Source organism: Protopterus annectens, chromosome 1.part2 (genome assembly GCF_019279795.1).
Source record: "Protopterus annectens isolate FY-2018-M chromosome 1.part2, PAN1.0, whole genome shotgun sequence".
Classification (NCBI taxonomy): Eukaryota; Metazoa; Chordata; order Ceratodontiformes; family Protopteridae; genus Protopterus; species Protopterus annectens.
This window is the reverse complement of record NC_056727.1, coordinates 289,169,311-289,183,423: the sequence shown is the minus strand read 5'-3', so window position 1 is coordinate 289,183,423 and position 14,113 is coordinate 289,169,311. Positions and strand designations below refer to the sequence as shown.

General features: G+C 40.7%; 1 protein-coding gene across 1 annotated transcript in view; it reads right to left on the bottom strand.

Moving 5' to 3' along the window:
• KIF16B (kinesin family member 16B) overlaps window positions 1-14,113 on the bottom strand; it is a 3,706,250-nt gene that overhangs the window by 1,758,001 nt on the left and 1,934,136 nt on the right. Inside the window, exon 13 of the mRNA XM_044056090.1 lies at window positions 9,109-9,228. Within this exon, the coding sequence (XP_043912025.1) occupies window positions 9,109-9,228 (120 nt within the window). The remainder of the gene's footprint in view (window positions 1-9,108; window positions 9,229-14,113) is intronic.

Below are 14,113 nucleotides of genomic sequence, written 5' to 3'. Positions count from 1 at the left end.
AAAAATACTTTCAATTAACCCAGTTTTAAAAATGACCGTGGCCAAATTATGAAATTTTTACCATGAATGTATGGGATATAAACTATTATGGTTTTATTTTAACTGTGACTGAAATGTTACTGATATACAAAATTTAGAGTTTCTAGGGGATAATGGTTTATCAACTTATTCATCTATCCAAAACCTTATTTTTAACAAATATTTGTGATGTACTTAATTGAACTATTTTTTAAGTTCGAATTGATTATGTTACATAATAAATTGTTTGCTTATTTAAATGGTATGGTGGTGGGTGGTGCTTCAGTTATGAAAAAGTCTATGTTAAATATACTCTAGCTCAACCATTACTAAAATAAGGTCAATTTTACGGCACAGCCTGCATGTGTTTTACTTGGTATTTCTGAATCTATCCAAAGCTTCTGATGCAGTTTCCCAAAGCTTACCACTACAACAACTCTCTTCACCTGGCCTATCAACAAACTGGTTCTCCAGCTACATTTCCAATAGACTCCAGTTTGTTAAACGATTAACTCTTACTCATCCTTCTTACCCATCAAAACAGGTCTTCGCAAGGATCCATACTGGGGCCACTGCTTTTCAACATATTTACCAAAAACCTACACTCCACCAAATGTCATGCATCCCTCATACAATATGCAGGTGACCATACATTAGTCTGTTTTGCCAGTAACCCGACTGCTCTACAATACATCATTCAAGACTCCTTTTCATCAGCTAAAAGCTGACTCAACAATTCCCTGCTTCTACTCAATAAAAAAAACTGCTATTATTCTTCCCCAAACCCCATACACACCTCAAACAAAATTTCTCAATTACAGTCTCTGATTACACCCCTATAGAAGTCACTTTTCCATACAAAGCTACTAAGCATGACAATTGATAACTTGTCACATATGCAAGTCAAATTTCAGGTTATCAAAAAAAAAATCAAAATAAATTAGGGACACTCCATAGAACAAAAAAAAAACTGCTTAACTAAATAACCTAGGAAACTTCTGGACTTTACACTCCTACTCCCCACTTTACTATATGGCTCCCCAGTACTGCTTAACCTTCAAACTTCCATCCAAAATAAACTAAATCAGTGCTACAACAAAATAGCAAAATTTGCCACTAACTCATCAAACAGAGCCCATCACTGCTTAGCCCTAAAACATCTTGATTGGCTTAAATTACAACAAACTACTCCTAATCCACAAATTCATATACAAACCAGAACAGAGCAAAGCCCTAGTAAACGTATTACATACATACACCCCTTCTAGGCCACTTTGATCTGAAAACAAAATGCTCCTCACTAACTACAAACCACATCTGTCAGCAGGAAACTCAATTCCAGGTATGTAGCCCATTCCTGAAACTCTATTCCCTTACCCCTTAAACATGCTGACAACTTTTCCAATTTTAAGACCTATCTAAAAAATATCTATCTTACACCTGGGCCTGGACTTGCATAACCCTCAAAACAGATGCATGACCTCTAGCTCACTATAACTATGCCTTCCCCCACTCTTATTTCACTAACACCTCCATATTTTACCAGGTAGTAATGGCCTAACATCAAAAGAAGCTCTCACTTTAATGATACCATACTACTAATATAAACTCTTCTACCTCTTCATTCAATACTTTCGTTTTCCTCTCTAATGTCCATCCATAACATCCTCATCTCTACAATAACTCTCTCTCCTTGTCCTTATTCTTCCCGCCTGCTACTCCTCTCATTCTATTACTTTGTCTATTTTTGCAGCAGAATACACTATTTCTCACCTCCATATATTATTAGAAATATAGTCATGTCATCATAATGTCATATATAAAACAGGCGACAAAGAATATAGGCAAGTCCAGTGTGGCTAGCTCTGCCACTAGTATTGTACATCTCGGGGTTTGCTTTTCCCTCCCTTGGATGAGTTTTTTCCCCAGTAAAGAGAGAAACAGCACTACAAAATACTTACTGGTGGAAAAAAAAACATCAGGTGATATAGTACATTACAACTTTGCCACAAAAACAAGAGGTCTGGGAGTCCCTGACTTTCAGACATATACTGCAAAGCATAACATTAGAAGAGATACTGGACCCAAAACATCAACTTGGATGGAAAGTCATCTAAATACAATGACTGGGAGGGATCAGAGAGATATATAATTTATTAATGAAAGTGACTTAGACAGGAAAAAGGGCAGACATCATTTGTGGTAGAGCTAATACAACTGATTAAAAAAAAAGCCCACTGAAAGAGACAAACTCATTGATTTGGTTGAATGAGTTGGCTCCATTAGAAGGATTGCAAGAACAAGGACTGCAACCAACAAACATTTAGAGATGTCTTAAGGTTTGTAGGGGATTAATGTACTGAGTTGAGTTAATGATAGGAGAAACATAATGACTTGGGTAGAATACAAACAGTGGGCAAAGACTATGATATGAAAAGAGAATTGCACAGTAAGTTAACAAATAAGATGAAGGCTTTGTTTGATGCTATACAAAACCCAAATACATGAATGGCTGAATATGTTATTTGATGAATTGAAAGCAGGCAAGAACATCAGGATAAAAAGGGAAGTCCTAAAATTATTAACAGAAGTCAAAAGAAGAAGGTGGCAGAAAGACAAGTTTATAATTATTTGGCAGGATGAGTTTAGTAATACAATTACTCATGGTGATAGGAAGCTTATCCTAACTACCCCAATAGGCTACAAAAGTAAAGAAATTTAGATTTTATTGGTTGGAAATGCCTCTAAGCATTTTTAGACTCCTGTAGGATTCTGTAGAATGTATCAGTTTGAGATGTGGTAAAACAGTTTAATAGGAAGTACAGAACGTTCAACTGGGCAAGTAACAGTAGATGTTCGAAATTCACAATGCCCGAGTGGCATATGAATTCTGTGCCTGCACAAGCCCACACTGGTAGTTTCCAGAGCTTAGACTTCCCTCATCTGGACTCACTGTAAGAGGGGCTCGGCTAAGACCCTCCCATCAGGCGAAGCACAACCCTGTCACAAAAAGTCTTTCAGGATTTCAATGCAAAGTAGGAAGAACTAAGAAGGACCAGAAGCAAGAACCGTGTGAAACCAACCAATTCTCAGCCAAAAAAACACCAACATAAATAAAGCCAACCAACAACACAACAAGGATAGATGCGGGGGGGGGGGGTGCAGGTGCTGCCACTGATGCAGTGTGAAATTTGTACAAATACTGTTACAGGAAAGTAGGACTTACTGCAGCTGTACTACATTCATCACTCACACTGCCTCAGCGGCATATGGGTAGATTGCCAAAGCTTACACTACCCTGGAGGAGGAAGGATAAGAATCCATTAGCCCCAGCAGAATGGTCCTCATACACCCTGCACTGGAACTTCATAAAGAATACAGTTTGTAGTGTTCTGCACAAGTATAAATAGAGCACCCGGCAGCTGCCTCTAGAATTCTTCAAATCCACTCTTCCAATATACTACATAAGAGGAAAAGGCTCTGGTGGAATGTGCCTTAATCTTGCATGAAGCAGACTTACCAGGGTGGGAGTAACAAAAAACAGTAGCAGAGGACAACCAGTGCGCAACCATTTGCTTATAGAGGCAGTTTGATCCTTCTTAGCCTCAAAACAAGAAACAAACCGTTGTTCAGCTTTCCTGAAGCACTTAGTTCTGTCAAGGCAGTATCTGAGCTACCTGTGTACATCCAATGTATGCAGAATTTTCTCACCCTTGTTTTCATGTTCTGGAAAGAAAACTGGCAGACGGATGACTTAATTCAGGGTAAATTCAAAAACTATTTTTGGCATGAAATATGGATTATTACATAAAACAGCCCTGTCTTGGTGGAAAATCAGATGAGGTTGGTCCACCATGAGTACTTCAACTCAGAAACACACCTTGCAAATGTCAGAGTAATAAGCAAAACAATTTTCCAAGTGACAAACTTTAAATCAGCCTGAAAAGCAAGTTTAAAAGGAGATGAGATCAATTTTTCAAGAACAAAGTTGAGATCCAAAGAGGAGGAATTTGCTTTTGAGTGTTTCTCAAGTGCAACACTCCTTTCATAAATGTTTGACCACAAAGAGAATAAGAAGAGTGGAATCCATGGGCAGACAAGCTGAGATGTCCGAAAGATACACCCTGACAGATGTAAAAGATATAACATCATTGAATAATTTACACAAATATTTTAAAACAGAGAGGAAGACAACATACCCTCACTTATCAGATAGGCACCACCTAGAACACCTCTTCCACTTGTAAACATAACATTTTCTAGCTGCAGGTTTTCTTGCCTCCTTCAGTACCTGCTGTACATCCTCATAGAACAAGTGCCTAAAGGGTATCAAGATAGAATCATCCAAGCTGACAGTTGCAATTGGTTTTAGTTGAGGTGCACCAGTCACACTGACATGGTGTGACCAGATCCAGAGTATGAGGAAGCTTGGGGGTAATTGCCCTTGATCAATTATATTAAAAGGGAGAACCAGTTTTTCCTGGACCAAAAGGGAGTCACCACAATGATCTTTGGTAATTCTTTCTGACTGTTCAGAAGTACCTTTGAGTATTAGGGGAAAGGGTGGAAATGCATAAAGGGATATTCATGTCCAAGGGAATAAGAATGCATCTGTCCTCCAAGCATGGCAGCAAGGATGTCTCAAACAGAATTTTTTCACCTGTTTTGAAAGGAGGCAACCCGATCTACTTGAGAAGTTTTCCACATCTGGATCAAATCCTCAAGTTGTCTGTCCTGGTTTCCACTTGCACAGGGCCATCTGGGATTTGTTTAGTCTGTCCGCACTATGTTTTGCTATGATGGAATGTATGAGGCCTGAAGTATCAGAGAATATAAGGCTAGCTCCCAGTGGGTAAACATGATATGACTTTGTACCTCACTGTTTGTTCAGGTACCACATGATTGTGATGTTGTCCATAACCTTGGGAGGGTGGCCTAATGGTTAAGGTGTTTGCCTTATAAACACAAGGTGCAGAGTTTGAGTCTCACAAGGGATAATTGGCTACGTTTAAAATATCTCGCAAGGTCAGTTAGCCTGGTACTAATCTATGAGCCTATCTATGAACCTATGACCAGGAGGGAAAAAGTGGTGAAGAACTTTTAATGTCCAAATCACTGCTCACATTTCTTTGACATTTATGTGCTTTGTAGCATCTGAAGGACCCCATTAGCCTTGTCCTTGCTCCCCATGCAAAATCCAGCAAGTCCATCCGAACTGACTGAACTGGAATCTACATGGAGAAAGACAGGCCTGAAATGAGAGGCAACTGATCCCTCCACCACTACAATTCTTATTTCACAAATTCCAGCACTGGTACCTGGAATTCTAAGGGGTGCAGGTGCTTGGTCCCACAATTTAAGAACCACTGAATCTTTCTAATGTGGAGTCTGGCCAGTGGTATCATATGGATCACTGATTTTATGAAACCTAGATTTTTGAGAAACTCTCTCATGCAGGCAGCTTCTTGGAGAGAGAAATACCTGAAAATGTTTTGAAAAGTAAGAATTTGCCTTCTGGTACAAAGGGCATTCTTTTTACTGTGTCTATCATGCACCCTAGGACAACAATTCTTAGCAAGGATAAGAGACGCGACTTTTGTAGATTCAACTTGAAGTTGGAAGCAATTGGAATGCAATAACCATCTTTCAGATCTAAAGTTACCATAAAACAGTTTAGAAGAAGGGGTAGGACCGTCTGCAGGGTGAGCATTTTTAATTTAGGTTCTTTCAGAAAGGTGTTTAGGTAAGAGAAATCTAACACTGGTCTCTACAATAACTCCTTTTGGGGTACCAAAAAGATTCTGGAGTAAAATCCTTTTCCTTTTGTGGTGCAAGAACCGGATCTATAACTCATGCTTCCAACATGAGAAGAACTACTAAATAGAATGGATGTGTCTGCTCTGGCAGGTACGGGGTGATTTCCCTGAAGGAAGAAGGAAATTCTGTCCACTCCCAATGGTATCTGCTCTGAATTATTCTCAGCACCCATTTGTCTGAGACTATATGAAGCCAGGCTGCTGGGTTGAACAAATGCCTGGGGAAAGGACAGAGAGTAAAAGGGATGGGATGAGCTGAATTTCAGCGCAGTAATTGTTTAGCAGTGGAATAGACTTTTTGGGAAAGAAACCTCTTATTTGGCTGGGAAGCATTATACTCCTGCCATTTCCTATTGGTACCCTGAGACTCTTGTTAGGTTGGGATTTCTGTTTATTCTGTCTTTTGAAGTTGGACACCTTGTTAGAGGAGAACCTGGGAAAAGGAAACATTCAAGATACCCCATGCATGAAGTTCCCTCTATCATTCCACAGTTGAAGAATCTGGATGGCAGCAGGACCAAACACAAACTCAGAACTTTAAAAAAGCATTCAAAATCTCCTTTTTAATTCCTTAGAAAAATAATGGTTATGTAACCAAGCACACCTTCCCAAAACAACAATAGCATCTGCATTTCTAGAAATTGTGCCTGCACCTTCCAAGACACTCCTGAAAGCATGTTTTGAAACCAGGGTGACAATAGAAACACTCTTATTCATATAACACTTGTGTTCAGCAGGCAATGATGCAACAAATTCATCTAAACTTTAAGCACATCACAAACTGAACTCCCACATAAAGCCAAGATCATTTAAAATTATAGAGAGAAAATTAGTACACTGAGACAATGTTTTCCCCAAGAGATTCTAACAACTTGGCAATTTTACCTAGGAGTGTAAGTTAGAAGAAGACAATGCCTTCTAGTTACAGTTGGCAGCTACTAAAGTAGCAAAATTGATTTGATTTGATATTGATTTAACATTTTTTGACCGGGAAAGTCCAACTAGGACAGAGCTTATTTTCAGCTGATGCCTGGGGAGATATGCTCCAGACCTATGTCTTTGGAATGTGGAAGGAAAACAGAGAACCCGGAGGAAACTCATGCAAGGCACCCCTGCTGAGAATCGAACAGGAGAACCTCTTGCTGTGAGGCAACAACGTTAACCTCTGCACCACCCTAAAATGAGCTGCAAGATCAGAATACACCTTGTAGTTACTCATAGCCTTTTTAGGAACTAGTTCACTAGCCAAAAGCTTTTTACATGCAGTTTTACAGACATCTTTTAAGGCCGGTAATGGGGGGGGGGCAGCCAAAACATTTGGAATCTCATCCTCAGTAAGATTACAAACTCTGCCAATCTCTGGTGTAGATCCAGATTGCTTCCAGTCAAATACATCTCCAAACCTAGCTAACATCTGTGGAAAGGTGAACACCTGCTTGGGTTTTTGAACCTATTCACCTTCCGAAGAATCACACTGGATGGACTCAAGAGTGTTCACTACTGTCTGCATCAGAGTCCCCATCAAAATCTGTGGCCACAGACTACTCTCTAGAGAAAGCAGCCCCATAGTCATTCTGAATAGAAGCACAGGCTCTGAGATTAGCCAACTGTAAAACACTCTTATCTAAGGATACCATATTAACCCAACACATAGTAATAACCTGATTATCTTCGTTGTGGTGAATTTTTTTTCTACTGTGAAGTACTCTAGTGGACAAAACATCTGGGGACAGAGTATTATGTTTGGCAAGGAGTCTTCTACCCTGGACTTCTTCTGTACCTAAAGGGTTTGGTTCTCCCATACCAGAGTCAGGTACTGGAACAGCCCAAGAGGATGTGTCTGAACCCCCACACTAAAGAGGGCTGTAGGTTCACACCAAAATGTGACAGAGAAAAAGGTAAGGGGTCTGTGGGCCACCTTAAGGCAACAATAGATCTTTTTTTTTTTAAGGTGCAATTGGATTTGAAATGGGCGGGGCGGGCAAGTAAGTCAAACCGGGATCCATCAAGTTAGGGGAAGAACATCAGCCAGAGTAACACTGATGCTAATAAGGATTACAAAGAGCAGCAATAATAGAAAAGATAAACTATGTCCCCACAGAGCAAATAGGGCTACACTGCTGTAGTGCTCCTTGCAGGAAGGGTAATTTGCAGCGAGCAGTATACTACAGTTTGAATTGATGAATTTCTTTTAAACTAAAACCTGCGCACCGTAGCACTCCATGCAGGCAGGGAATAAACTGTAGCAATTGTTTGCTACAGTTTAAAAGAAGAATTATTTTTTAATAAAATCTGTTGGGAGTGTTGGGGGCAGGGCACAGAAATGGTACCTGAATGGATGGGGTGGGGGGTTGTCATGCATCTGGCCACCTGTTAGTGTGCCAGCAGAAGGAACAGCTTTTTTTTTCTCTTCAATGGAAGAGCTGGGGGGGGGGGGGCAAAGATCTAACTGTAATAAACCAATAGCTTACAATGTAGCAGGCGGCTTATTACAGTAAAGTGTTTTTTTTTTTTTTGCTCTTCACTTATTGGTGCTGGCACAGGCCACCAGCTATGCATCTGCCCAGCAGGCAAAACTACTAAATGCAAGGTTCCTTAACTTCAAAAGGCAAGAGTGTTTGCTAAATGCACACCTGGCCAGAGAACACAAGGTCAGTAAACCTACTCCACTTTTCTAATAAACTAAATTCAGGATGTTCTCACAGCTCAGTCAGCATACAGAAAGAGAGGAACAGGTTTAACCAACTAATTGTACTCTGCTTTCAGAGCTCAGTCTAGATCTAACTAGCAGAAGAAGGTTTCAAAACTGACTGGAAGTGCTGCAGTTAATGCAGGTCCTGCAGGCACACTAATGAGAACTCACAAAAATGAGAAAGGTACTACTTAGGGGCAGCAATTCTGATGATTTCACTGAAACTGGATTCTTACTCACTTCCACACAAAGACTTTAGAAAGAGGTTAATTAGCAGCTTGTATTCTGAACCATCTTGGTTATACTGTCAATTATTATGGAAAAGATGTCATCATGGCTAATTACCTTCAATACTGTTATGACTGCTAAGGAAATTCCATAGGGTGTTGGTATAATGACTAAGATGCTTTCCTTACAAACACAAGGTACAAAGTTAGACATTCAAAGTAAATAAACTGAACACTGCATAGCAGAATCCAATCTATAAATCTACGGCAACAAATCTGCACCACACAGATGATAACTCAGTAACTGCATACTGTGTCATGAAACATATACCTGAATGTTTCATGTTATTCTTACCTTTAAATGATAAAGAATAATGCCTGTACTTAGAAGATCATCATCAATGCCAATTAAATGAGGTAGCTCAGAGTCCAGAATAACTCCAATTCCTTCCTTTCGGAGTGCTAGAGTCTGTTCCTGTAAAAAAAAAAAAGAAAATGGGCAAAGCTGTCATAATCCCAAAGCAGTATTTACAGATCACTACAGTAGTTCACAAACCATTCTCAGAATCTACAAAATATCATTGTATCTCCTTATTCAGTTATCAACAAAATTGCAGCTACATTAAAAGACCACAAATAGCATGTGTATCAAAACTGAAGTGCTGACCCATACTCTCATGGCCTCCCAACAGTAACCTCCATTTGTTTATGTTCCAAAGCATTGCCATATTCTTAAGACTGGAAGGCAATTGTACCAAAGGGGAGGAAGTCCTGGAATGTCTTTATGGCTGTGAAGGATGGCCCTCATCTCTAGAATACTTATGTACAGACTGCCCTTTTGAGTTGACCATGTACCTCTCCTTCCTGAGATTAGAGTCATCCATGGTCACTGACACTATGGTGTTTAGATCTTGGAAGTGTCTGCTCAGAAATAAGTTTAATTCAACAGTCTACCGAAAGAGATGTCCCTTGTACTTGTTGAATATACTGACTGGAGTATCTAGGGGGTCTTCAAGCTGACCCCACTTTACCTTGAGTATCCTCATAAAATACTGAAGTGGACCACCAAGAAGATTGGGGACGTCATGAGCCCCAGTGCTTGAGCAGAGAGCTGAAAAAACTGTACAGTTTTGTATTCTTTGCAGAACTCTGGTTTTGATAAGCCAAATGTTGTCCATGTGTAGGAAAGCTTGGCAAGCCAGAGTGCTCAGAAGTACTCTATGAAGGTAATTCACTGGAGTGGGCATCAGCTGAGACTTGGTGAGATTCAGTGTTATTTCAAAGGACAGGAAATGTTTAAAATGCACATCCCAGTGGACTTCATATTTTGGGGGATGAAAGAAACCAGTCATCCAAGTAAGGAAAAACTGTAGGACATTGGAAGTCAAAAGTCTGTATGACTACTGATATGCACTTTCTGAACATTTTGGGAGCTGTGGTGATACCATCATTAGGCAGTGTTTTGAACTTAAAATGCCTGGCTCCTATTCAGAAACAAAGGAACCTCCTGGATTCATTGGCAATGTTTATATGCAAGTATGCATCTCCAAGGTCTAAATAGGACATCCTGTCCCCTATGGACAAATAATGAAGGATGGAATGCTCCGTGACCAGTCAAAATAGCTCTTTGGCGATGTACTCAGATGCCGCAGTGGCACAGCGGTTAATACTGTTGCCTCACAGCCAGAGGTTCTCTGGTTCGATTCTTGGCTGGGGTGCCTTCTGTGTGGAGTCTGCATGTCCTCCCTGCATTCGTGCGGGTTTCCTGCAGGTGCTCCAGTTTCCTCCCACGTTACAAAGTCATGCATCTGGAGCATTTCTCCCCTGCAATTGGCTAGTTCCATGTCGGACTTTCCTGGTAAAGAAATGTTAAATAGATAAAATAAATACTGGTTCAGGCCATTCAAGTTGAGTATAGGCCCAATATTTTTCATGTTTTCTAGAGCTAAAAAAGAAACTCGGGTAAAAGCAATGCCTTTTCTGATTGGTTGGCGGCTCTTTCATGACATTTTTTTTTTTTGTAGTAGGCTCTGGACCTCAAAGTTTGACACAGTTCTTCAACAATTAGAGACATTAGGGAAGGGTAAGAGAGAGTAGTCTCAGGGGACAGGGAAGGGAATAAACCAACAACACTGGGTCACTTCTCCTCTCACATATGATAAGCATCCATGCTGACCACATGGAAGAACAGATGACCACCACCTGCCTCTAGAGGGGAGCAGATGAGCAAGATCACAGAAGTGACCTCTGGAAAGAAGACTGCAGGATCACTGGTTATTCTCCTGAAACCCAGCTCTGCCGGGAGTGTAACCATTCTAAATGCTACTACATCTTCTATGGCTCTTCTCAAATTCTCTCAAGTTGTTTTGCTGGAGGCACAAGAGCTATAATTAATATGAATTCTATACTGGTGTACAAAATGGACACTATGAAGGCTACAAATTCAACCCAGCCTTATTAATAGTACTATCCATGCACTACAGCAATGATTATAAGAGTAAGGTTCAATCAAATGGAGAGAGGCATTTTACAGGGAAGTCTACACCTGCCACCCTAACTCAATGATGCACCACACTATCAGCCATTCAGATGGTCTGGTTATCTACAACATAGGAAGTTGCTAGCTGAGACTGTAGCTTGGTCTTTGCTTCCAGGTCTGACTATTCATCCAGAGCATAGGCTGACTCCTCTAGAAGCTCCCTCTGGAATTATAACATACACTCACTAGATGAGTATCTCTAGAAGAAGACAGAAGATGACAAAATTAACTTTTGTAATTGTTCAGAGCCACTGACTCCTTGCTAGGTGGGTGAATTACTTTAGGTCAAAGTCATCAACAACACTGATGTTAAGGTCACCACCAGGACAAGTGAGGTGAGCATCACCAGCGACAATACACTGACTTTGGCAACAGATGGTCAAGATGGAACTAGGATTCAAAGTGAACCCAATGAGGAAGAGTTGTGAATGTGCTAAAAGTTTGGCAGCAATGGTGCTGAAGCCCCCAGAGTTGGTGGAAATGAAACCTGATTGCCTGCCACTTTTTTTTTATACTCCAGCAGGAAAGACACACACCTATGGAGCCTGGAAGTTTCTGAGGAAGAGGGACTGGGGGTAAAAGGCTTTGGTTCAAATGCAACAGAAAAGAAGCACTTTGCACAATTAATTATTGGGGGTGGCCTTTTCAAGGGAAGAACACTCTGGGCATGAGATACAGGTGCAGGATAAACAAGTACAGCATCCTCAGGTACAGTGTTACAAAAATCAACTGTTTTAGATTTCCTTGTAGTCATAGCAACATCAGTCTCAGCAAATAACTTTTTTTAAGGGGATTGGAAGAGGAAGCCTTGGAATCAGCCAAAGGGAGTTGCTCCAAGTTTCTCCATCTCCAGCCAATTTCTGTTCCTCTGAGTGAAGGGTTTGAAGAATACACAAATGTTGCAGTCCTCTGGTAAATGAGTCTCGCCCAGACATTCCACACAAATGGTGCGAGTATCCCACAACAGGATTACTGTTCTATAGCTACACTTCTTAAAAGACTGCAACTCATGCTTCTTTTTCATAGTACACAGCAAACAAGCAGTAAAAGGTGGCAGCAAAATGTAACAGCAACATCCGCTACACAGAAAAAAATATATAGCCTGGCTCTGTGGCATATAGGGATAAAGCCTTGACAGCTCTTTGCAGGACCAAAGTTCAATTACTGTCTCGTGCTGAAAGAGCTAAAGGAGAAGATGGAAGTAAGTGACTGACGATGGCTGACCCAGTCTTGAGATGGCAGAAGAGGGAGTGGTGGTTACAGCTAGCCAACTGCCACATGCTAGCCATAGCCACAGACCAGGGACATTAAATTGCTCCAGCGAAGCCAGTGATGGCAACCCTTTACACACACTTCTCAACTCTCTCTTTTATAGGAATGTTCATATTTTCAGGACTGATTTACCCGGGTACATGATGCATCTATTTTTGGAGTTATGCATCTTTTTTCAGGCTTCATTTATCCCTTCACACAATTTTCTGAATCCCACTAATCGCGTGTGATTTCTGAAGATGTCTTGTACTTACAAAACCCCATTACATCACTAACATATTACTGGCACCAATAATTTACAGAAAGCAGACATACTACTTCTCTTACTCTTTCCCTTTGATTTAGTTACCAGCACCTAGATTTCATTATGCCCTTCCCAGAGTTTACATTTCTTTACTAAAATGTTTTTCCCTCCTTTTCCTTGTTTTTCTTTTTTTTTTTTTTTTAGCTTACATCCCTAACCTCATTCATCATCTGTTTTACTTCCAAAGATTGAGGTGTCTCGATGCGTCTTCACTGAGATTTCTTTGCTAAAATCATTAGCAACATGAGTAATGCCTTCACATCTGACTTTCCCATTTTTTTGCCCATTTTAGCAAAAATATCTCCATGGTGGACTTTACCTTTTTACCATTTACCCAAGCCACTATGCACTGCAATTTGAGCTTAAATTGATGTAGTTCCCTACAGACCCAAAAGATGTGTTCCTAGATACCTAAAACGTCCTGACCACATCTCCAACAGTTCCCCAAAACAGGTGAACATTTTGCTGATTCTACTCTGTATGTAAAAGTACTTGTGGGGGTACTTCCAGGCAAAAATGCTACATTGCCAGGACATAGTTGAATATCTAGGGATTAACACAATGTTCCCTTAGTCTTCTCTTGTTATAGCTAGGTCAGTCAACATGCTCTATCTTGTATACCTCATAGGTTCATAGGTTGGTACCAGGCTATCAGCCCTAGGGCCTATACAAGCCTAGCCATAACAACTCCCTGGTTATTTCTTCCCACACTATTTACTTCCCTGGACACCTGTCTAGCAGGGTGACTGACGTGATCCCCGGAGTGAATTTCCTTTCTCCCATCCAATCGTCAAGGTTCCTTTTGAAGAGGGCCAAAGAGGCACTCTGCTTGACATGTATGGGCAATCTATTCCAGAGTCTGGGGAGTCTCTGGGTCAGGAACCTATCCATCCAGCATATTTTGTTTATTGTGAGGACAAGGTTTAGATCCTTGGAGCGTGTCGCTCTGAGGGATTGGGATTTCTTTAAGTGTAGCATGTCCAACAGTTCTGGGTTTGACATGGCCTTGTATGTTAAGCAGAGATCACCTCTGAGTAGACAATATGCGACAGAGAATAGCTGGAGTTTTTTAAGGCAGTCAGCGTAGGGCATCTGCTTTAGGCCTGTGATTTTTTTAGTGAGGTATTTCTGCGGTCTTTCCAGTTGTTGCAGATGTCTTGAGAGGTACATACCAAACGGGGCGTTTTATTCTATAATGGGTCTAATGAGGGAGGAGTACAGTGGGACAATGACCTCCTTTTTTCT